At 37.0% G+C, this 22,617-nt stretch overlaps 2 protein-coding genes and 2 pseudogenes across 2 annotated transcripts; 1 reads left to right on the top strand and 3 right to left on the bottom strand.

Moving 5' to 3' along the window:
• Positions 1-52: 52 nt before the first annotated feature.
• Positions 53-3,023, bottom strand: LOC104822473 (protein-lysine N-methyltransferase mettl10-like). Its single transcript, XM_010553719.1, has 7 exons — positions 2,886-3,023; positions 2,355-2,480; positions 1,885-2,085; positions 1,390-1,486; positions 893-996; positions 722-773; positions 53-413 (listed from the first exon to the last, which is right to left on the bottom strand). Exons 2-7 carry the CDS (start codon positions 2,438-2,440, stop codon positions 222-224), a joined length of 732 nt encoding a protein of 243 aa, XP_010552021.1. The 5' UTR covers positions 2,441-2,480; positions 2,886-3,023; the 3' UTR covers positions 53-221.
• An 879-nt stretch (positions 3,024-3,902) lies between these two features.
• Positions 3,903-5,222, bottom strand: LOC104825625 (annotated as a pseudogene).
• A 6,619-nt stretch (positions 5,223-11,841) lies between these two features.
• LOC104822526 (probable S-adenosylmethionine-dependent methyltransferase At5g38780) lies at positions 11,842-13,619 on the top strand. Its single transcript, XM_010553776.1, has 3 exons — positions 11,842-11,942; positions 12,383-13,027; positions 13,116-13,619. The coding sequence occupies exons 1-3, from the start codon at positions 11,874-11,876 to the stop codon at positions 13,440-13,442; spliced, it is 1,041 nt and encodes a 346-aa protein (XP_010552078.1). The 5' UTR covers positions 11,842-11,873; the 3' UTR covers positions 13,443-13,619.
• Positions 13,620-14,064: 445 nt separating this feature from the next.
• LOC104825643 lies at positions 14,065-15,613 on the bottom strand (annotated as a pseudogene).
• Positions 15,614-22,617: the final 7,004 nt, after the last annotated feature.

The following is a 22,617-nucleotide window of genomic DNA, read 5'->3' on the forward strand; positions in this document are numbered from 1 at the left end:
ATGTTTCACACGCATAAGTTTGTTGTCGAGTAAGATTCATAAGAACAAAAAGTAGCCAACAATAGTCTTCAACAGAATTGCATTCAAAGGAGCAAAGTCCAAAACCCTATTGAGAATCAAGAGTTCAATAACATCATAAACACATCTACCATTTCTGGGGTCAAAAAAAGATGAGAAAGTTTCATATAATCCCACAAGAAACGAAACCCGAATAATTGATTTCACTTCCGAAGGAAAGCAACCGTTGCAACTCGAGAACCCACCGATCCGCCAAACATGAACGTCGGGTATGTCCGGACATGGCTGAGGTACTTGAATGGAGGATCTTCTCTGGATAAGTTGGATTTTCTTACATTGAAACTCTCCACCTCTTCCACGAGCTCGTCTTTCGTGTTGTTGCACGATGTGATCACCTAACCCGAGGAAAGAAAACGAAATACGTATCAGCAACCACTCCAGTGTATTATGTTTAGAGCACGTATTCATCATATGTTATAGGCAAAATCTCATATAAACTCACGAACTTACTCAAAAATCATAGAACAAATCATGAACTTTTATGTTTGCAGATCAAAACACGAAATTGTTCCCATATCATGCGTTTTTCTGAACAAATATGGGAATTTCGCTACTTTATACACCTCAAATAATATTCTATGATGCACAAAAATGCTTATTTTACCAATACTCAAGCTAAATATATCAAAGTAGAGATGCTTACCAATATTCCACCGGAGGCAACCAGCTTGGAGACTGAATCCCAATACATGATTCTGGAACATAAAAATTGCTTTGGTTGATGAATTGATCATACCGGGATGCAACAAAGAATGCAACATGGGAGGCTATCGAGGGTAGATGCAGTAGATAAAAGAAATGGCTTTGTGGATACCTTTTTATGGGGCCGTCGGGATGTAAACCGATGGCATCTAAAGTTCCTTTATCCACGACAAGCTTGAACTGGCGATCCAATTTCGTCTCGAGGATATCATCAACCTGAAGATAATTTTCCGAAGAACAAGTGAACCGTAAGTTCCAAGCTTCGAACATCTAAATCTGTTCTCTGGATCATGTTCTTCTCTAAAACAGTCAATAACAGAAGTATAATAATTACAGCTCGAAAAACCAGTTCAGTTAGTTCAGACAGAAAATTTCAGGTTATTGACTACTAGAAGTAATTTTTGTCCATACATACACACATGTGACCAAACATATTCCATGCTTGATCAAAGATGGTTCTGATCTGTGGAAGAAATACGATAGACAGCAATTCACAATGCTAACAACATTCTATGGTGCAAGAATGTTTGACATGGAGCTTGAAAACGTTTTGGGTAATGGATTAAGAAACCGTAACAAGTACACTAAGCACAAAATAGAAAGTCGTACCAAGAAACTAATATTTGGTAGTCCATCTCGCTGAGCAAGATGTTGCGCGAGTTCTATTGCTCCTTCGCTATAATCAGTCCCGGTTAAATCAGAGAACCTGAACCAGAAAAGTGTAACGAGAACGAGATAATTAACTATTTACGAAAAGAGCAAACTATAAAGGTTCAACTGGTAAAATCATAAACCAATTAGTGCGCTTAACATGGATAAGCATCAAAGACCTCATTTTAACACAAACTGTACGAAGGGAATCATACGGGAAACTCTATAGAAGAGTTAACCAACAGATGTTTAAACGGTTTTATTATTTAACATGGATAAACGTGCTTCTTAACTTCTCAGGCTAACACACTGGCAATCCAGTAGTGTAAAATGAAGAACGAGACAAGATCATCCAAGCGATGGGATACGAAACTGATACTATACATATATATACTAAGACAGATACATTACACATCTAGTGCCAAAAGAACCGAACAAAATACTGAAACTTACCCCTGCTTAGCGAGCTCATGCAGTAGTAGGCCGTTTCCAGTACCAATGTCGAGGACATCCCAACTAGACAAATACTTGCTGCCTTGTTCATTCGCTTCTGCCTTGTTATCACTCGCAGAACTTGCCATGCCACGTTGAGAAATGCCAATGCACAAGTCTTTTGTCCAAGAAGCAACATTTTCCATTACATCATCTCCAAACCTAACATATGAAAAGGGGAAATGAAACAAAGAAAATCGGCTCTCATAAGAAGGTGAACCACAAGAAACAATGTCATAAAGAAGTGAGGGATCTTCGCCAAAGATTATTTCATGATCAAGGCAGGGGTCCACTGTGAGATCTTAAAGTTAATTTCTTTAACAAATATTTACAATCTAAAATAGCATAAATCTGGTAAAAACCCATCCACTTTTCCACCTTAAATGAACAAGAATTGAAAAGAACGATAAACGTGTTCACGAAAGGACTACCAGACTTCACCGGCATGACCATGCTCCCTGAAATTTGTCAACTCATCAGCGTATGCAGCGTCCCAATAGCTTTGAAGACCAAGCATTGACTGTACTCCATCAGCATCTGGCTCTTCCTTGTCGGAACTGTGTAACGGAATACCATTGTTGATCAATCAAGAAATGTCTAAACACTAGATCCGCCAAATTGCGAAAATCATCCTAAAAATCAAACATTGACAGGCTTCACTATTCTCGAATTCGACGTAACGCTCAAGAATCTCAAACGAAAAATTTCTGGATTACCCGCAAGCTCAACATAGTGATCTAAATTGCCCATGAATCAATTCATATCACCCGAATCTGAACCCATATCACTGAAAGCCAAACACTCAACTTGAGTTTAGACGTATCGAAGAAAACTAAATTTTCTCACTATGCCCAGTCATTTTCCCAGAAAGTATTACTGATTTCAAAGAAAAAGAGACTCAATTCATTTTTCGATAAAGTGCGAACTGATCTAAAAAAAAGAATGGAGCGAAATAAAAAAACCAGTAGCCGGAGGGATCTCGAAGGTTTCCGGAGGAGAGGGCCTCTGCAGCGTCGGCGTGACGCTGTTCATCGTCTAGAGTGCTCCCGTACTCGCTCTTGATCGACCACGAGTCCGCCGCAACAGACCGGTCGTCGTCAGACGCCTTGCGGAGGAGTCGTCTCCGATTCTTCCGGTGGCAATCGGATTCCCGCCGTCTGACACAAGGCTTGTGATCAAGGAGGAGGAACGATTTCGAGTATCTTCTATCGCAGGTGTGCGCGCCGAAGGGACAAGAGCCCCTCCCCCCCTCTTTCTTATTTACTTGTTCAAGCATGTTATTATAATTTTTTTTAAATATTAATATTTTTGTATTATTTTAATTTAGTTTACTGGTTAGATTTTAAAAATAAAATTTTAAACATACGAATATCATAAAACCTCCTCTATTTAAACAAACACGCCAATTAATTAATTTGTTGTGCTTCTTTAAAGGAATAAAGACTGAATAATCGAGATTCGAGACAGATAATGTTTGCTTCATAGCCTGAAAGCTATTTCCTTTTTCATGGTTTAAGCTTGAATTAATATTTAAATCTGGGCAAGTAAAATAGGAAAATGAGTTGAATTATTTTATTTTATTTTTATATAAATTTGGTAGCTATTGCATAATATTTTCATAATTGTCAAAAACTTTTAAAACGCTCAACCCCATAAGCCCATATACGGCCCAGTAAACTTTTAAACGTACAAGTATGGAAAGCCCAAACAGCCCAGCTTTGTTTGGCAATGACTTGCTTTGTTCCGGTTTAGTTTTTGTTCGGTATGATTGATTTGGTATGGTTGGATCCGGTTTGGTCTATGAATACATTAACAAGTGTGCAAATGCTCATCTAAAGTTGTTTTCTAATGACTGATATATAAACTTCAGCTTTTGTCTTTCACCGTGGAAGCAGATTTATTCTACATATATTTTGATGAATTACAAGAAAATTTGATAAACAAGAGTTTGAACGAAAATGGAAAAAAGGGTTCCTCAATCACATAGTAGCTGAACGCAAAACTAACGTGATTTCCGGTATTATTTAGTACAAAGACTACATATAGCTCAATAGACCTTTCGCTTAAGTAAGATGAAGTATTGCATATCCTTTTGGCACTTGAAGAAATCAATAGGGTCTTTGTTCAACTTCTTAGCAAATCGATCAAACAGTTCATCGACAACACCGCCTCCGAAATGTTCTTCTATGACTCCATGGAAGATGAGCGATGAAGTCGTTGCTTAGCGGCATATCCTCCATAGGATGCTTCACTTCTTCCATAATCTCAATGGTGAAACACCCATTTTGCTCTATCACCTCCTTCAATTCGCTAAATTGTGGGAAGTATACTGGCAAGTTGAAAGATTCCACCTTTTCCACGCTTGTTATCCCCTACGTCGATGCAAAACAAAAGAAAATAAAAACAGATTATACCACTTGGTCAACTTTAAATTGTAACATTGTATTGAGTTAAAACTTGTAGGTTTTGGTATCTACATGTTTCGCCTTATGGTATTGATTTTTCAAATAATATAAAAAGATATATTTGGCTGTATCGACCAACCTATAACGTCAAAACTGAGTAGAGAGAACAATTTTAAGTTTTCTTACCGATTTGGCCATATCGACCAAACAATCTTCGATCATTTCATGGACAACGCCTTTCCATGTCCGAATCATCTGTACACCATCGGGCAAACACTGTCCCAAAATGATCATCAATCCTCCAGGGACGAGTTCTTGAGCTCTAGCTTCAAAGAAAGCTCCCATGTCCTTCTTGAATTGTTTCTTGTAAGCTTCGGTCACTTCTTCAACTAGATTAGTACATTGGATATTTTTTTTCCAAGCTTGTGAGTTTTGGTTACAAACATCTTCAGGAGCTTCTGAGAGCCAGTGGATTGAGTAAGAAGTGTGTCCAATGTGAAGGCTGTTTCTTGGAAATACTCGGCCGAAAAAGGATCCGGGAACACCACATGCAAAAACTTCACGATCAATGTGATACCGAGGTAGGGTTTTGAAGAGGGTATTAAAGTCATTGTCGGATTGATCGTTGAAGAACACATGGAACTCGAGGTTTTCATGGTTGTTTCTATTGGTTTCGTCTTGTTGGTGTTTGAGTTTTATGGTTTGGATAATGTTTTCGATAACATCAAATGTGTTGGGTCCAACTGAACAAGCAAAATCCGCGATTCTGTAAGAATTTAGGTTAAATATTGAAGTTTCAAGATCGAGTTTTGCTAAAATGGCTTCTTTGGCGCTTGTTTTCACACTCTCTATTGCAGCTTTCTGAAAAGGTAGAGATTTGATATATGAATCCATAAGGATTATAATTAGATTCTATATACACCACAGTATCATCACTGGAATATAGATGGATAGCGATAATGTAATATTTTATAAAAACTTACTTGGTATGTAGATGTTCGAAGGTGGCGACCTTCAGCTGGAGACTCTGGCTCATTTAAAGGCTTCCGGTTTGAATAAAACCGGGTCGAGAAGAATTGGGAATTGGGGGTAAACCGGGACGGGTTTCTTAATCTGTTTTTCTAAACGGTGCGTTTTGGTTTTCTTCTCCAAGTTTTCAAGTCGTTATATAACAGAGGTTTGTTCTGTTATTAATGGCGATGAGACTTTTCTTTCTTCTTGGATCAGAGAGATTTTCTGGGTGAGGGTTAGGTTTTGTAATCTTCAATCATCTCTCAAAGTTGTAACAAAACGAGCCTAGTGGATTGTCGAGAACCTCCTCGGCCGAGACGTAGGATCCATTCACCGATCCGAACTCGTAAAACTGTGCGTGTCTTCTGTTCGTTTTTGTTCTTGAGCGCTTCGACGAAATCAGACGGAGTCGTGGGTTGACGCGAGTACAAGTGGTATCAGAGCCTGGTTCGAGGCTCAGGGAAGATTCACAAGGAAAGCAGTGAATCGAAGTTATATCAGCAGGTTCAGCTACAGATTGAAGAATCTAGTGATTTCGGTAAGAATCAGTATCTTGGAGAGATATCCAAGGTAAGCAGAACAAGCGAAGAAAAATGGCGTCCATTCCATCGATTGTCAGGTTAGATGTCGAAAAGTTTGACGGTAAGAGTGATTTCAACTTGTGGAAAATTAAGATCCTAGCAAGTTTGGAAATACTGAAGTTGGATGATGTTCTGGAAGAAAATTACCTCATCCAAGATCAGGCGCTGGATAAGGCGTCCAAGAAATTAGAGATCAAATCGCAAGGTTCTGAAGAGAAAATTGTAGATGATCTTACTACTCGGAAAGAAAAGAGTAGAAAGGTACGCAATCTGATTTTGTTATGCTTAACGGATCAGGTGATGCGTAAGGTTCAGAATGAACAGACAGCGGCGGAGATATGGAAGGTCCTTGAACGAGAGTTTCTCCAAAAGTCCGTCCCGAATCGATTCTACCTTAAACAAAAACTGTGCACGTTTAAGGTTGATGAGAGTAAGACTATGGATGAAAATATCGACAACCTTAGAAGACTGGTAACCGACCTAAACAATCTTCAAGTTGAAGTTTCGGAAGAAGATCAGGTGATGTACCTGCTAAACGGATTACCTGATCGCTATGAATCCTTACGCGATACACTAAAGTACTCACATCGAGAGAATATCAGTCTTGAGGAGGTTACATCAGCAATCTACTCTAAAGAACTTGAGTTCAAAGCAAAAGGAAAACCAGGAACATCAGAAGGATTGCTGGTAAAAGGGAGGCCTGACAAGAAACCTCAAAAGAAGCCGAAATCATCAAAAAGCAAGCCCAAGGAAAAATCAGAATCAGGGTGTTGGTTTTGTGGGAAAGAGGGACACAAGAAGAAAGACTGTCGAATCAGGAAAAGGTACCATGAAGAACATACAAAGAATTCAGGGGAAGTTGCAGCAATATCTGGAAATGAAGATGACTCCGAAGTTCTGGCAGTAACCGATGTTCACCCAACAGAGCAATGGATACTAGATTCAGGGTGTACATTCCATATGTCACCACAAAGGAGCTGGTTCATAAACATGGAAGAATCAGATCTTGGAAAAGTAATGATGGGAAACAGCGGGACATGTCAGATCAGAGGGATTGGAGACATAAAACTTCAATTATCAAATGGAGCAGTCAGAATCCTCAGCAAAGTACGGTACATTCCAGACCTAAAGAGAAACCTAATATCTTTGGGATCTCTCGATAAACAAGGCTGCAGTTTCAAATCTGAAGATGGAAAACTGGAGGTGATCAGGAACTCAAAACTGATCATGTCAGGAAAACTAGAAAACGGATTGTATGTTCTGAATGGTACAACAATAATAGCAGAGGCGCAAGTGACAGAAGTTGAAGATGAATCCATGATCTGGCATCAGCGTCTAGGACATATGAGCAACCAAGGACTTCAGATTCTGGCAAAGAAAGGGATACTGAACAAAGAAAAGATTCATGACATTGATTTCTGCGAGGATTGCATTCTCGGGAAAACAACCAGAACAAGTTTCAAGAAAGGTAAACATACCTCACAAAGTGTGCTAGAGTACGTTCATTCGGATCTGTGGGGTTCGCCAACAATTCAACCATCGTTAGGAGGAGCTCAGTATTTCGTGTCATTCATCGACGATTATTCCAGGAGAGTATGGATATACCTACTGAAAACAAAGGATGAAGCTTTCTCAAGGTTCCAAGAATGGAAGAAGCTGGTTGAGACTCAAACTGAAAAGAAGGTGAAGCATTTGCGAACCGACAATGGACTGGAGTTCTGCAACCAAAAGTTTGAACAATTTTGCAGGGAACATGGGATAATCAGACATCTAACATGCACGTATACACCACAGCAGAATGGTATTGCGGAAAGAATGAACAGAACTATTATGAACAAAGTCCGAAGCATGCTAAGTGAGTCAGGGCTCGGGCAAGATTTCTGGGCAGAAGCCGCTTCAACAGCCACTCACCTGATAAATAAATCCCCTTCAAGTGCCCTAGAGTTCAAAGCACCAGAGGAAGTCTGGTACAACCGTCCGGTATCATTAGAAAACTTGAGAAGATTTGGATGTATAGTATATATACATTCAAGTCAAGGTAAGCTCCTACCAAGAGCGAAAAAGGCAGTCTTTATAGGGTATCCCCAAGGAGTTAAAGGCTATAGGGTTTGGGTCTTGGAAGAAAAGAAGGTAATGATAAGCAGAGACATAAAGTTCAGAGAAGAACTGGTGTTCAAAGATTTGGAAATACCAGAAGATAAAAGAGGGAATTCTACAAAGGAAAAGAAACAAGTAAGCTTTGGTTTGGAGAACAGATCACAAGTAGCAAATGGAAACCACCAACAGGACCAAAATCCAGCTCAAGGTGGAGAAGTTTCAGATGCAGAAGAAGACTACCAGCTAAGAGAGGAATCAGAAACAGGACAACCGAACGACCCAGAATTAGAAACAGAAACCCAAGACGAGACAGACCAGCAAGGAGACCTGCAGGGGTACATACTAGCCCGTGATAGAGAGAGACGAGTCATTCAACCTCCTCTAAGGTACAGACAAGAAGACTCAGCAGCCTTCGCATTAACAGCGGCAAAGGAGTTAGAGCTTGAGGAGCCAAAGAACTACCAGCAAGCATTGAAGTCAAAGGAAAAACAGAATTGGCTCCAAGCAATGAAGGAAGAAATGCGATCCCTTCAAGAAAACAGAACATGGATTCTAGTGCACAGACCTAAGGATCAGAAAATCATAGGATGTAAATAACTGTCGACGCATTCCTGAAGTAGAGGCACCGAGATTCAAAGCCAGACTAGTGGCAAAAGGGTACTCTCAAGTGGAAGGAATAGACTATCACGAAGTGTATTCTCCAGTTGTGAAGCATGTCTCAATCAGACTTCTATTGGCCCTGGCAGCTTACAAGAATCTCGAAGTGGAACAACTTGATGTTAAAACAGCGTTCCTCCATGGAGACCTTGAAGAACACATCCTCATGGAGCAACCCGAAGGTTTTAACAATCAAGGAAAGTCTGATAAGGTCTGCCTACTAAAGAAGTCGTTGTACGGGCTAAAACAATCTCCTCGGCAATGGAACTTGAAGTTTGACACGTTTATGATCAGCCAGAACTTCCAAAGAAGTAAATTTGACCAATGTGTCTACTACAAACGGCTGGAGCAGAATTCCTACATATATCTCCTGATATATGTTGATGATATGTTACTCATTGCAGAAAGTCTAACAGAGATTCAGAAAATCAAGGATCAGTTGAGTAACAGATTCGAAATGAAAGACTTGGGAAATGCTAGGCGAATTCTGGGGATAGACATCAATCGAGACAGGAAGAAAGGAATACTGACACTCTCACAACAGGGGTATCTTCAGAAAGTTCTGTCTACTTTTAACATGACAGACACGAAACCAGTACAGACAGCTTTGGGATCGCACTTCAAACTGAAAGGAGTAGAGTCACAGGAAGAATTATTGGATTTGGACAGATACCCATACTTAAATGCGGTGGGAAGTCTCATGTATGGGATGATAGGAACGCGCCCTGATCTGGCTTATAGTGTTGGTATGGTCAGTCGGTTTATGAGTAAACCAGGGAAGGATCATTGGTCAGCTATAAAATGGATTATGAGGTACGTTAAAGGAACCCTCAGACTCAGACTCAGGTATACACAGGAAAAAGACTTCTGGATTGAAGGATACTGTGACTCGGACTATGCATCAGATCTCGATAGAAGAAGATCGATAATAGGCTATATTTTCACAGTTGGAGGGAATGTGGTCAGTTGGCGATCAGGGTTACAGCACGTTGTAGCGCTCTCCACAACGGAGGCAGAGTACATGGCGCTCGCAGAAGCGTTTAAGGAGGGACTCTGGTTAAAAGGTCTACTAAATGAACTCGGAATCAAACAAGATACGGTGTTCATTCACTGCGATTCGCAGAGTGCCATATGTCTTGCTAAAAACAACGTTCATCATGAACGAACTAAACATATAGACGTACGCTTACATTTTCTTCGAGATGTGGTTGCAGAAAACAGGGTAATGGTGAAGAAGATCAAGTCAGAAGTCAATCCGGCGGACATTCTCACCAAGTCACTACCAGTGGGCAAATTCAGGGACGCCCTGAACTTGCTCAAAATCACTGATGAATAATCAGTGAATGTCGAGGAGGAACGATGAAGCATTCCACAAGTTTCCAGCTGTAGGCGCCAAGGTGGAGCTTGTTCGAAGGTGGCGACCTTCAGCTGGAGACTCTGGCTCATTTAAAGGCTTCCAGCTTGAATAAAACCGGGTCGAGAAGAATTGGGAATTGGGGGTAAACCGGGACGGGTTTCTTAATCTGTTTTTCTAAACGGTGCGTTTTGGTTTTCTTCTCCAAGTTTTCAAGTCGTTATATAACAGAGGTTTGTTCTGTTATTAATGGCGATGAGACTTTTCTTTCTTCTTGGATCAGAGAGATTTTCTGGGTGAGGGTTAGGTTTTGTAATCTTCAATCATCTCTCAAAGTTGTAACAAAACGAGCCTAGTGGATTGTCGAGAACCTCCTCGGCCGAGACGTAGGATCCATTCACCGATCCGAACTCGTAAAACTGTGCGTGTCTTCTGTTCGTTTTTGTTCTTGAGCGCTTCGACGAAATCAGACGGAGTCGTGGGTTGACGCGAGTACAGTAGAATTACGAATATAACTGTGTGGACCGTCACCGCCCATCATGGGGTACGATGATTGAAGTAATGTGGAAACGGGTTTTCCATTCGCCATTTCCCTCCGATTATACTTCAAAATTTGTTGTGACAATATTTTGTTCAAGTTTCAATTTCAATTTATAGCTGAAACCATTAGACACTTTCAATAAATAGTGATTTGAAAAGTCATATAATGGACGAAGAAAACTATTCCTTAAGATCTTTCTTGATCCCTACTGCGTCTTGTATTTTCCATGTTTTATTTATTTACAACATAATTGGCAATTGTTGTCGACAAGTTGGTTTCATCTTCCTTGAATTTTCTTTCATGTCGTATAATACACAATTATTCTTATAAGCTACAAATTATATATATATTGTAATAAACAACGTATATTGTTGTATAACAAACAATAGTATGGTATCACAGTAAAAAATCGTAAAATAAATATTGGTCCATTGCTGCGGGTTTCGTCTTCGATTGATTAAGTAGGGGGGATTATATTAAATAATAATGTGAATTACAAAGTTATATATATTTAACTCTAAATTAATTCAGGTTGATGTGCATATATTGGTTAGTTTTTAGTTTATTATTGGAAAGAACTGTAATCCGACCAGTTCTCATTGATTTCTTTTTCTGGTCTGAATCAATGCAATATGCAAGTTGTTGCCTTTGAATTGGATTTGAATTAAAATTACATCATAGTATGTATAACAACTAAAATCGATTTAGTCCTCTTCAAATTATTTGGGTTTTATTCCGTTTAGTTTGATTTTCTATAATTATATTGTGATCAGTACAATATATAACAAATTATTGACCTTTTGAATTTCGTGTGAATATAAAATTATATCTTGTTTGTTTCTATAATACTTTTGCAAACCCTATTTGTTAAAAAAAACATTAACTTATTTTCGGTTTTGCAGTTGATTTTTGAATGAAAAAATGTTTTTTGGTTAGAAAAATCTGTAAAATGTTGGAAAAGGAACTTCCACTTTGAATATTCTCGAACCCCGGCTGCTATTTTGAACAAAAGCCGTTTTTCATGTATTGTACGAAATCAATGGACGCTGTCGCATGCATCCATGCATGCAACGTTCCCCTGATTATTAGGGATGTCAACTTCAGCTCGTGAACTGACAATCGAAAAATCAAAAGGCAGGGGCAAGCAAAAGTTAATTTGATTTACCCGACGTACCAATACAGATACTAAGACAACGAAATTTCAACTAAAGATTTCTATATATATACGCATTATAATCGTCCCAACTCTCAAAACATTTTCATACAAAAAAACATTAGAGAGAGAGAGAGAGAGAGAGAGAGAGATGGCTCATTGGCACACGATGATCGGTGGCAACGGTCGAGAAAGTTACAGTAAGAATTCCACGTATCAGGTGATTTGTTGTATAATCAATTCCTAAGTTATCATCAATTTTTTTTTCAAACGGTCAAACCATTCGTTATAAAATTATCCCTGTAATAAATTGGAAATATATAATAATACGTGTTGGAAAGTGAATAAATGGTAGTTAGATAAAAAAAAATTGCATTAGTATTCACAGGATTTCGAATAAGTGAAGATCTTTGCATCAGTACATTGATTTTCTTTACCGATAAAATTTTGTTAGCAAGAGGAGAGATATCTACGTTTAGGATTTTCATATATGATGATGATCCATCGGCAATATTTTTCTTTAATTATCACATATTTCATTTTTTTTTCTTTTTTCTAAGATTGAATATCTTATCTTCCAAAAAAAATATATATATATATATATATTTGATCTTCAAAAAATGTAACTAATACATACACGGGGATGCCATGTCACAATAGAGAGCACTGCTTGAAGCTACAAAGGAAAAGATAGATGAAGCCATCGCCGTGAAACTCGACCTTGGCATCGCTTCCAGCCACTTCAAGGTCGCAGATTTCGGTTGTTCCACCGGACCAAACACGTTCGTGGCAGTCCAAAACATCATAGATGCGGTGGAACACAAGTTTCGTAGACAACCTCAACAAGACCCTAAAGAGATCGAGTTCCAAGTTTTCTTCAACGATCATTCCAACAACGATTTCAACACTCTCTTTAAGACACTTCCTCCTCCGACAACGAGAGGATATTTTGCTGTCGGGGTTCCAGGCTCGTTCTATTCCCGTGTTCTTCCGAGAAACAGCCTCCATTTAGGCCATTGTTCATATTCACTTCACTGGTTGTCCCAAGTTCCGGAAAATGTCACGGAGTTTAACAAGGACAGCATTCATTGTACCGGATTCGTCAAAGAGGTTACCGAAGCATATCTTGGTCAGTTCAAGATCGACTTTGGAAGTTTCTTGGATGCAAGAGCTCAAGAGCTTGTGTCTGGAGGCTTGCTCATGCTTCTTGGATCATGTCTACCTGACGGTGTTCAAATGTCTGAAACTATGAAAGGGAAGATCATCGATTGTGCTGGTTCTTGCCTCGGTGACATGGCTAAATCGGTAAACAAAATTCTGTCCAAACCCGTTACTTGTATTTTCTATATTGTCATTCTCGTATGATTAAAACGATCGGTTCGAATTTGAAAAGGGATTGATCGAAAGAGAAAAGGTGGAGTCTTTCAACATGCCCATCTACTTTGCACAAGAGAGTGAGTTCAAGCAAGTTATAGAGAAGAATGGTGGATTCACGATCGAGAAGATGGAGAGAGTGAGCCACGAGAACGAGGAGTTTCCTTCGGACGCAAGGTTCTTGAGGGATTCGTACAGAGCGGCGTTCGGAGGAGTTGCAGAGGCGAGTTTCGGCGGAGATATGGTTGACAAGATGATGGATCTGTTCGAGGAGAAAGTTCATGAATTCATTGGCAAGCCAACCAAAGCCGGAATGCAGTTCTTCGTTCTTCTGCGAAGAAACTGATCAAGGATTTTATGTTTGGTTTTACTACAATAATGTTTCTTTTTCTCTTTGGATCGAGAAGAGAATAAATAGTAGATGCTGTCACCCGAATAAAACATACTACCCGAACCTAATCTGATATAAAAAAGCGAATGTCCTCGTCTTTATTGCTCCTCAAATCTAATATATATAATATATGGCTTATTCTATAATATATATGGGTTATTCCATGTGCATATAAAAGCTCTTTGCATATCCATTTCTACCTCTATATACATTTTGTATGTGCAAGCGATATACAAAAAAAATATAGAAAATATTAGACAAAAAAAAGAGAAAAATTATCTTTAAAATTAACAGATCGATAAGCTGACTGACAATATCTTTAAAATTAACGAAGTGTGGAGATCCAAATCACGTCTTACAGATATGACACGTTCCGATAATCATACAATATTAAATCGAATATTAAACTAAGGTTTACAATTTTAATTGTTCGAATTCGAAATAAAAATGGATGATTTTTAAAATTAAAACATTTGAATCTAAATAAAATCCAAAAAAAGCTCTCAATCAGATATGAGATGAACACGAAAGTTTCCATTGTTTAATTCACTGACACAGAGCTGACAAACACAATTAATCAATCCATCTTTCGCTTAAGTAAGATGAAGTATTGCATATTCTTTTGACACTTGCGGAAATCAATAGGGTCTTTGGCCAACTTCTTAGCAAACCGATCAAACAGTTCATCAATCACACCGCTCCCAAAATGTCCTTCGATGATTCCATGGATGCCGGCTCGAAACATGGAAACGATGAAGTCGTCGCTCAATGACATATCCTCCATGGGATGCTTTACTTCTTCCATAATCTCAATGCTAAAACATTCGTTTTGCTCTATCATTTCCTTCAATTCACTAAATTGGGGGAAATACAATGGCATGTTGAATGATTCAACTTTTTCCTCCTTTATTATTCCCTATATCAATTCAAAAATAGAAGAAATATAAAACAAATTATTTGGAACTATGTGACTGTTCTATTTTTCCACTTGAACCATTTGAAATTCTGGCATGGAATCGGGTTCAGACTTGAAGACTCTGTGTCCAAATGTTTCGCCTAACTATTATTCAAAAACTAAAATATAAAACACAAAAACTTTAATGTTTTGTTTTAATATTTTAATCAAATCAGATATTGGGTTCTTTAACTAAACCTTCACCTATAATACTATATGAGTTGAAGCAATATAGCGGTTCCAAATTTTCTTACCGATTTGGCCATATCGACCAAACAATCTCCGATCATGTCATGGACAACACCTTTCCATGTCCGAATCATCTGTACACCATCGGGCAAACACATTCCCAAGATAATCACCAATCCTCCGGGGACAAGTTCTTGAGTTCTAGCTTCAATGAAAGCTCCCATGTCCTTCTTGAATTGTGTTTTGTAAGCCTCTTCCACTTCTTCAACTAAATTAGTACAAAAGATGTTTTTGTTCCAAGCTTGTGAGTTTCAGTTACAAACATGTTCGGGAGCTCTTGAGAGCCAATGCAGTGTGTAAGAAGTGTGTCCAATGTGAAGGCTTTTCTTTGGAAATACTCTGTCAAAGAAGGAACAGGGAACACCACATGCAAACACTTCACGGCCGAGATGATACCGGGGTAAGGTTTTGAAGAGAGTATTGAAGTCATTGTAGGGTTGATTGTTGAAGAAAACTTGAAACTCGAGGTGTTCATGGTTGTTTCCTTTGGTTTTTTCTTGTTTGTGTTTGAGTTTTACGCTTTCTATAATGTTTTGGACAACATCTAATGTGTTGGATCCAACGGAACAACCAAAATCCGCTATTTTGCAAATGTTTGGGTCAAACTTCGGTGTTTCAAGATTGAGTTTGGCTAAAATGGATTCTTTGATCTTTTCTCTTGCACTCTCTATTGCAGCTTTCTGGATGACAAGAGGGTAAACATATATGAGCTCATAACTCAAACATCCAATCTCACTCAACTATACAACCAGCCACAAACTATAACGATATATATAATCCAATATTTCATAATATAACGATATATATAATCTAATATTTCATAAAAACTTACTTGGTAGGAAGAATTACGAAGATAACTATGTGGACCGTCACCACCGATCATGGGATGAGATTGAATTATTGTCGGCTTTAGGTTCGCCATTTCCCTCTAATGTGACTCCTAAATTTCTCTGTGACATAATCTTTTGTATAAGTACGATTTTAATTTATAGCCGACATATTTAGATAACAAGATACCGGTTTTTTATTGCTAAAAAATGAAACAATTTGAAATGTCATTTAATGGAAAAAAAATTATTGATAAGGCGTCATGATTTGACCATATTTTATTCATTTTCTACGCTGCTACGGTCGACAAATGTTGATGGACAAATGATGGTGGCCATCTATGAGGGCCTTTAGCCTTGGACTTAGATATAGATTTAGTTCATATTTTAAGCAAGATTGGATTTTGGAATTTTTTTTCTTCAACTAAATGTGGTTGAGTATTTAATATCTTTTTGTAGAATAAAGATGAGCTTTGTATGTCAAAATGGTATAAGCATTTCATATTCAAATTAAAATGCAAAGTCAAATTCGAGAAGATCCGAATCAAATGCTGCTTAAATGTGCCCCACAACTATATGAATGTGAAAATCATATTGTAATACTGATATGGCGAACACGCAATAATTTGGGAATTCGAGAAAAAAAATATGGGTTTCTGCTCGATTTAAGCATGAACCGTTATTATTAATGCCTAGTTTGAAATCGTGAACCCAAACCCCATCGAAATTGGGATTTTTTTATGAACCCTAAAAATTAGGGCAAAAAATGATGACTGGGAATTAGGGCATCAGTCACAAAATCGATGAAACACGTATGCCCTGTAAGAACGGCGAGATAGATGGATTTTGGAAACTTAGGGTTCTTCGCGAAAAACCTTAAACCGGATTAGTTTCGTCAAATCAAACCAGTCCTTAAATCCCTAAACTAATTTACTAAACAATTTCATCAAATTCAAATCAAATCCCTAAACGGATCTTTCAAATCTTGTCAAAAAAATTGGTTCGATGACATGGTAAAGTTAAATTTTTGCTAAAGTGACGTACGCGTGTCATTGGCATGGCCATGATAAAACAATGATCACATCCGAGAGCCACGTCACTTCTGTCGCTGACTGTTTAACGTCGGCAACAACATCGATTTAGATATAAATAACAATTCATATATTTTCGTCATATAAAATTGATAATTTCCTGTGAAAAATTTCCGTGTATATATACATATTCATTTATACGTACATTGTACCTTTCATTTGTATACCAATCGTTTTTTCCCCTAATGACCCTATGTAGAATATTCTAGATTTTTTGTCTATCGATTTTTTGATGAATGAAGGGGCGCTTCCCCGAGACACGACACGTTCCAATTATTAAACGATATTATATTGAATATTGAACTTAGTGTTAGGATTTTGGTATGGCGAGAGAGAGACACATATATTGTCATATTTGTTTGGAGATGTAAATACGTCGTATTATGATATTTAGTTTTTTTATAATCGAAGAAAGTTTTTTTGGATCACTAAAAAAGTTTATTATTTTTTTATAATCGTAGAAAAATTCATATATTTTTTGGATCAATTAAAAAGCTCAGTGTTTTCTTAGATTCAAGGGAAAAAACCCTAAAAATTCCTAAACTTGTATTTTGGAGTAATATTAATTCCTAAACTTGTAGAGGTGCCTATTAATTCCCAAACTTGCAAAATTGAACACGTTAAATCCTGAACTTGTTAAACGGTTCCATATTCGTCCATAGCTTTATTTGGTCCAAAAAACGAGTTGACCGATTTAACGTGTTCAATTTTGCAAGTTTGGAAATTAATAGGCACCTCTACAAGTTTAGAAATTAATATTACTCCAAAATACAAGTTCAAATTTTTTTTAGGGTTTTTGTGAATATAAAATATAAGTATCTTTTAATTTCTAAATTGTTTATGAATTGTTTTAGAAAAATTTATATTAAAAAGAATATTTCTAAATCAAATATATTTTTTAATAGTCATGAATATATAATCAAACTGTGAAAACTAAAAATAAGATAATAAAATAATGTTGTGGAAAAAATACATATCGAGCACATCAATGTAATTTATTTATTTAAATAGATTATTCTAATGACCCTAAATTAAGTTAAATCAATTGAATTAACAAAACATTTAATCAACGGTTCGTTCTTATCCAAAAACCTATTTATTTATTTATTTACTTTGTTTTTATACTCTTCCTAACGAGATTGAAAATCATATTAAATTTCATATAATTTCTACGATAAATGAATATTTATTCAAAAGAACAGTTCATAATTTTATTTTCATTCACAAACTGAGAGAAAAAAAATAAAAGTTGAAAAAATATTCATTTGAATGTTGAGACTTTTTTTTTGGCAATGTTATTAGTTTCTACTTGGAGAATATTTTTAAAAAATGCATATCTTAATTAAGCATATAAGTTTGGTGGATCCACGTTATTTACCCCCTTTCATTTTTTCCAAAATTTTCTGACGGAAATTATATTCTTTTTAATATATTTTTTTCTAAAACAATTCATAAACAATTTAGAAATTAAAAGATACTTATATTTTATTCACAAAAACCCTAAAAATATTTGAACTTATATTTTGGAGTAATATTAATTCCTAAACTTGTAGAGGTGTCTATTAATTCCCAAACTTGAAAAATTGAACACGTTAAATCCTGAACTTGTTAAATGGTTCGATATTTGTCCGTAGTGTTATTTGGTCAAAAAAACGAGTTGACCGATCCGACGTGGCGTGTGACGTGGCGCGCCACGTCGGATCGATCAACTCGTTTTTTTGACCAAATAAAGCTATGGAGGAATATGGAACCGTTTAACAAGTTCAGGATTTAACGTGTTCAAATTTGCAAGTTTGAGAATTAATAGGCACCTCTACAAGATTAGAAATTAATATTACTCCAAAATACAAGTTCAGGAATTTTTAGGGTTTTTTCCCTAGATTCAACTAAAAAGTTTAATATTTATTTGATAAAAAAATAAAGTTTAGTATTTATTGTTTTGTCAAAATTGTAAAGTTGAATATTTTTTTGAAATTTTTTCTAATAATAATAATAATGTTTTTTTCTCTTTTTGAATCGAGAAATAGTAGATCCTGAATAAAACATGATATTCGAACCCAATCTGATATAAAAAGCGAATATATATGATTTTTCTAAAATCGTAAACTTCTCCGTTCTCGTCTTTATTTTTTTTTTGTAAATGGTAAATTTGTATATATACGCTACTGAATTACATAAAAGATATTTGAGTTACATCAAGATGAAATCATCATCAGCCAATTGAAAATTACAAGCGATCAAAATAACAAAACAAAATACTAAAGAGGAAATTGTCCGGAGTAAGGACCGTCGAGTCAGTTGGTAAAGAGGATACTTTACGACTAATGCAACGGAAGATATCTCTTTAGATTTTCTCGCTGTACCAAAAGGAAACAAAAGGTGGACAATACCAAAACAACGGAACTTACTTAGCTCGACCCTTTGCCTTACGACCCCTCTTGACCACTGAGAAGTCTTGGGAGATCTTGGGTGAAACGGTTGCTCGTAAGCGCAGTAAACGTCGAGATTCTTGCACTAATTCATCCTCGGAATCAAATATGTAGGTTGTATTGATACCTCTAGTATATTTCCCATTCCCATTGTTTTGGAAACATGATACGGGAGAGTTAGGCGATGTGTCATGATTTATGGGTTGATTAATGGGTAGCGGAGTATTCTGAGTGTGAGTTAGGGATGGTGGTGGGGAAAGGGGAGGGTGTTGATTAGTGGAGAAGTTGACGGGAAGATGATCAGAAGGTTTATGAGATGAAGACGAAACCATCTGCGGGGATGCAGTTAGCGGGAGTTGGAGATGCGGTAATATAACATGTACTTGAGCTTTGACAGGTTCTGGAGTTGGAGTAGCTTTTTTTGTCTGAACGAAACCATCTGCGGGGATGGACTTATCGGACGGATTCTCTGATGAGAACGCAGGCGGTGGAGATGTCGGGGGGTTAGAGTCAGCAGTAATAGGGGCAACTGAATCCAGCTTAGGGGAAGGACAACTCGAAACCTTGTGCCGAATTGATGACATTGAAGGCATCGTGGAGGGAGCCACGACTAGAGAACATTTACTCTAACGACACCACCGCTATCATCCTCAACCTCCACCGCATCAAGCCGAGGAGCTCCAAGTTGTACCTCAATTTTGACCCTAGACTCCCCAATGTTCGGGGGATTGAGTCTCAACTTTTCTGTATGTTGTGGTTCTCCAACACCGCAGGCGATGTAGCTGATACCTCGAAGGAATACATCTCAGCAAAAATATTCTTGAGAGTGATCCATATTGGAGCCGAAGTAAGCAACGGTTGTCGAAGAGATGACGTGGGCGTCCATTCCGATGGAGTAAACATGACGACTCCCGCATGCCAGATTCCGACTTCCAAAACCCACTCACGAGTAGCAGGGTCCAACACATGGAAAAGGCAGGAGGTATCACTGATTCGCCTGACTAAAATACGAGCTTTCCTTTCCCATATGGGATTAAGAGCTTGAAATATCCTAGAAAGGAGCAAGGCCATAGAAATGTCCGATTAGATTACCTAACCAAGCTTGGTCTCAAGGAGAACATATCCGGGAACTTTGACCCTGAGGGTACCATCCTCCATATATGTGGGCGTAGTGACATGGGAAAGATTACGGGAAGTGGATTTGAGCCGTTGTGCCCAAGGAAAATTAGGTTTTTTCCAATCCGAGGAGGTGTGGGTGCCTAGGACAGAAGAAGGGTCTCGAGTGAAGGGTACATCTTTCGCCGAGTTAGGGATGGGTGGAGTACGACTTAAAGAATTGTGAGGGGAAACAAGAGGAGGAAAATCATGGGGGAGAAAAAGATTAGAGTTAGGGGGAGGTGGAGCCGACGGAGCAGAGGAAGCGCCCTCACCTAATTTCGTCGAACTCTGGAGAATTTGAGAATTAGGGTTTGATGAAATCAGAGAAAGTACAGGCGGAGCATCGAGAGAGGTTTGAGGAAGGAGAGAATGGGAAGTGGGTAGAGGAGGAGAGACAGAAGGGGTAGAAGACAAAGAACAGATTGCAGAGACGGAACCCAGTGGACGCAAGGGGATCGAGTCCCCAGTGGGGGGGCTCCCCGTTCTCGTCTTTATTGCTCATCAAATCTAAGTTCGTCCGCCCCGTGAGACATTAGTCTGTTTATTTAAGGGAAAAAATCCTAAAAATTCCTAAACTTATATTTTGGAATAATATTAATTCCTAAACTTGTAGAAGTGCCTATTAATTTCCAAACTTGCAAAATTGAACAAGTTAAATCATAAACTTGTTAAACGGTTCCATATTCGTCCATAGCGTTATGCGCGCCACGTCGGATCGGTCAACTCGTTTTTTTGACCAAATAATGCTATGGACGAATATGGAACCGTTTAACAAGTTCAGGATTTAACGTGTTCATTTTTGCAAGTTTGGGAATTAATAGGTACCTTTACAAGTTTAGGAATTAATATTACTCCAAAATACAAGTTCAAATTTTTTTAGGGTTTTTATGAATAAAATATGAGTATCTTTTAATTTAGATAAATTGTTTATGAATTGTTTAAAAAAATTATATTAAAAAAAATATTTCTAAATTAAATATATTTTTTAACAGTTATGAATATGTAATCAAACTGTGAAAACTAAAAATAAGATAATAAAATAATATTGTGGAAGAAATGCACATCGAGCACATCACTATAATTTATTTATTTAAATAGATTATTCTAATGGCTCTAAATTAAGTTAAACCAATTGAATTAACAAAACATTTAATCAACGGTTCGTTCTTATCCAAAAACCTGTTTATTTATTTATTTACTTTGTTTTTATTCATACAAAGCTTTTATTTAATTATTATTTACATTGTTTTATTTTGGCAAATTAGTGGTTCTCGTTTCCGGGTCAATGCTAAATCGTACTCAAATAATTTTCTTTGTTCTTTATATTCTTCTTAATGAGATTGAAAATCATATTAAATCTCATATAATTTATAGAATAAATGAATATTTATTCAAAAGAGCAGTTTATAATTTTATTTTCATCCACAAACCGAGAAAAAAGAAATAAAAATAGAAAAAAATATTCATTTGAATGTTGAGACTTTGTTTTTTGCAATGTTATTAGTTTCTACTCGGAAACTATTTTAAAAAAAATGCATGTCTTAATTAAGCATATAAGTTTGGTGGGTCTACGTTATTTAACCCTTTCATTTTTTCCGAAATTTTCTTACAGAAATTTAAATAATATATTAGTATAATTTGTCTGCTTCTCACATTAGTCCAAACATTAAATTACAAAAAGAAAATTTGAAATTTTAAAATAATAAAGATAATCAAAGACAAGAAAGAACAATAAAAAAACCCTAAAAATTTTTAAATTTATAATTTGGAATAATATTAATTCCTAAACTTGTAGAGGTGCCTATTAATTCCCAAACTTGTAAAATTGAACATGTTAAATCATGAACTTGTTAAACGGTCCCATATTCGTCCATAGCGTTATTTGGTCAAAAAAATGAGTTGACCGATCCGACGTAGCGTGTGACGTGGCGAGCCACGTCGGATCGGTCAACTCGTTTTTTTGACCAAATAACGCTACGGACGAATATGGAACCGTTTAACAAGTTCAGGATTTAACGTGTTCAATTTTACAAATTTGGGAATTAATAGACACCTCTACAAGTTTAGGAATTAATATTACTCCAAAATACAAGTTCAGGACTTTTTAGGGTTTTTTCCCATATATATAATATGTGGCTTATTCCATGTACATATAAAAGCTCTTGCATATCAATTTCCACCTCTATATAATATATTGTATCTGCCAGTCGATATATTATATTTGTTGACCCAAATTTTAAATATGGAAAATATTAGAGAAAGGAGACAAAAAAAAAAAAAAACCTATGCCCCCATATAGACAGATCGATAAGCTGACTTACATTATCTTTAATTAACGAAGTGTGGTGATCCAAATATCGTTCCGATTATCATACAATATTAAATCGAATATTAAATAATTTTGATTGTTTGAATTCGAAA

Source organism: Tarenaya hassleriana, unplaced genomic scaffold, assembly GCF_000463585.1.
Source record: "Tarenaya hassleriana unplaced genomic scaffold, ASM46358v1 Cleome1, whole genome shotgun sequence".
Taxonomy (NCBI): Eukaryota; Viridiplantae; Streptophyta; class Magnoliopsida; order Brassicales; family Cleomaceae; genus Tarenaya; species Tarenaya hassleriana.

What these genes read in the sequence shown, in the direction of transcription:
- LOC104822473 (XM_010553719.1), bottom strand. Translation starts at nt 2,440, where the DNA reads ATGCTTGGTCTTCAAAGCTATTGGGACGCTGCATACGCTGATGAGTTG. An exon ending in TACCAAATATTAGTTTCTTG is followed by an intron (nt 997 to 1,389) that starts GTACGACTTTCT and finishes AATTATCTTCAG; the next exon opens with GTTGATGATATCCTCGAGAC. An exon ending in TTGCCTCCGGTGGAATATTG is followed by an intron (nt 414 to 721) that starts GTAAGCATCTCT and finishes TCCTCGGGTTAG; the next exon opens with GTGATCACATCGTGCAACAA.
- LOC104822526 (XM_010553776.1), top strand. Translation starts at nt 11,874, where the DNA reads ATGGCTCATTGGCACACGATGATCGGTGGCAACGGTCGAGAAAGTTAC. An exon ending in GTAAGAATTCCACGTATCAG is followed by an intron (nt 11,943 to 12,382) that starts GTGATTTGTTGT and finishes ATGTCACAATAG; the next exon opens with AGAGCACTGCTTGAAGCTAC. An exon ending in TCGGTGACATGGCTAAATCG is followed by an intron (nt 13,028 to 13,115) that starts GTAAACAAAATT and finishes GAATTTGAAAAG; the next exon opens with GGATTGATCGAAAGAGAAAA.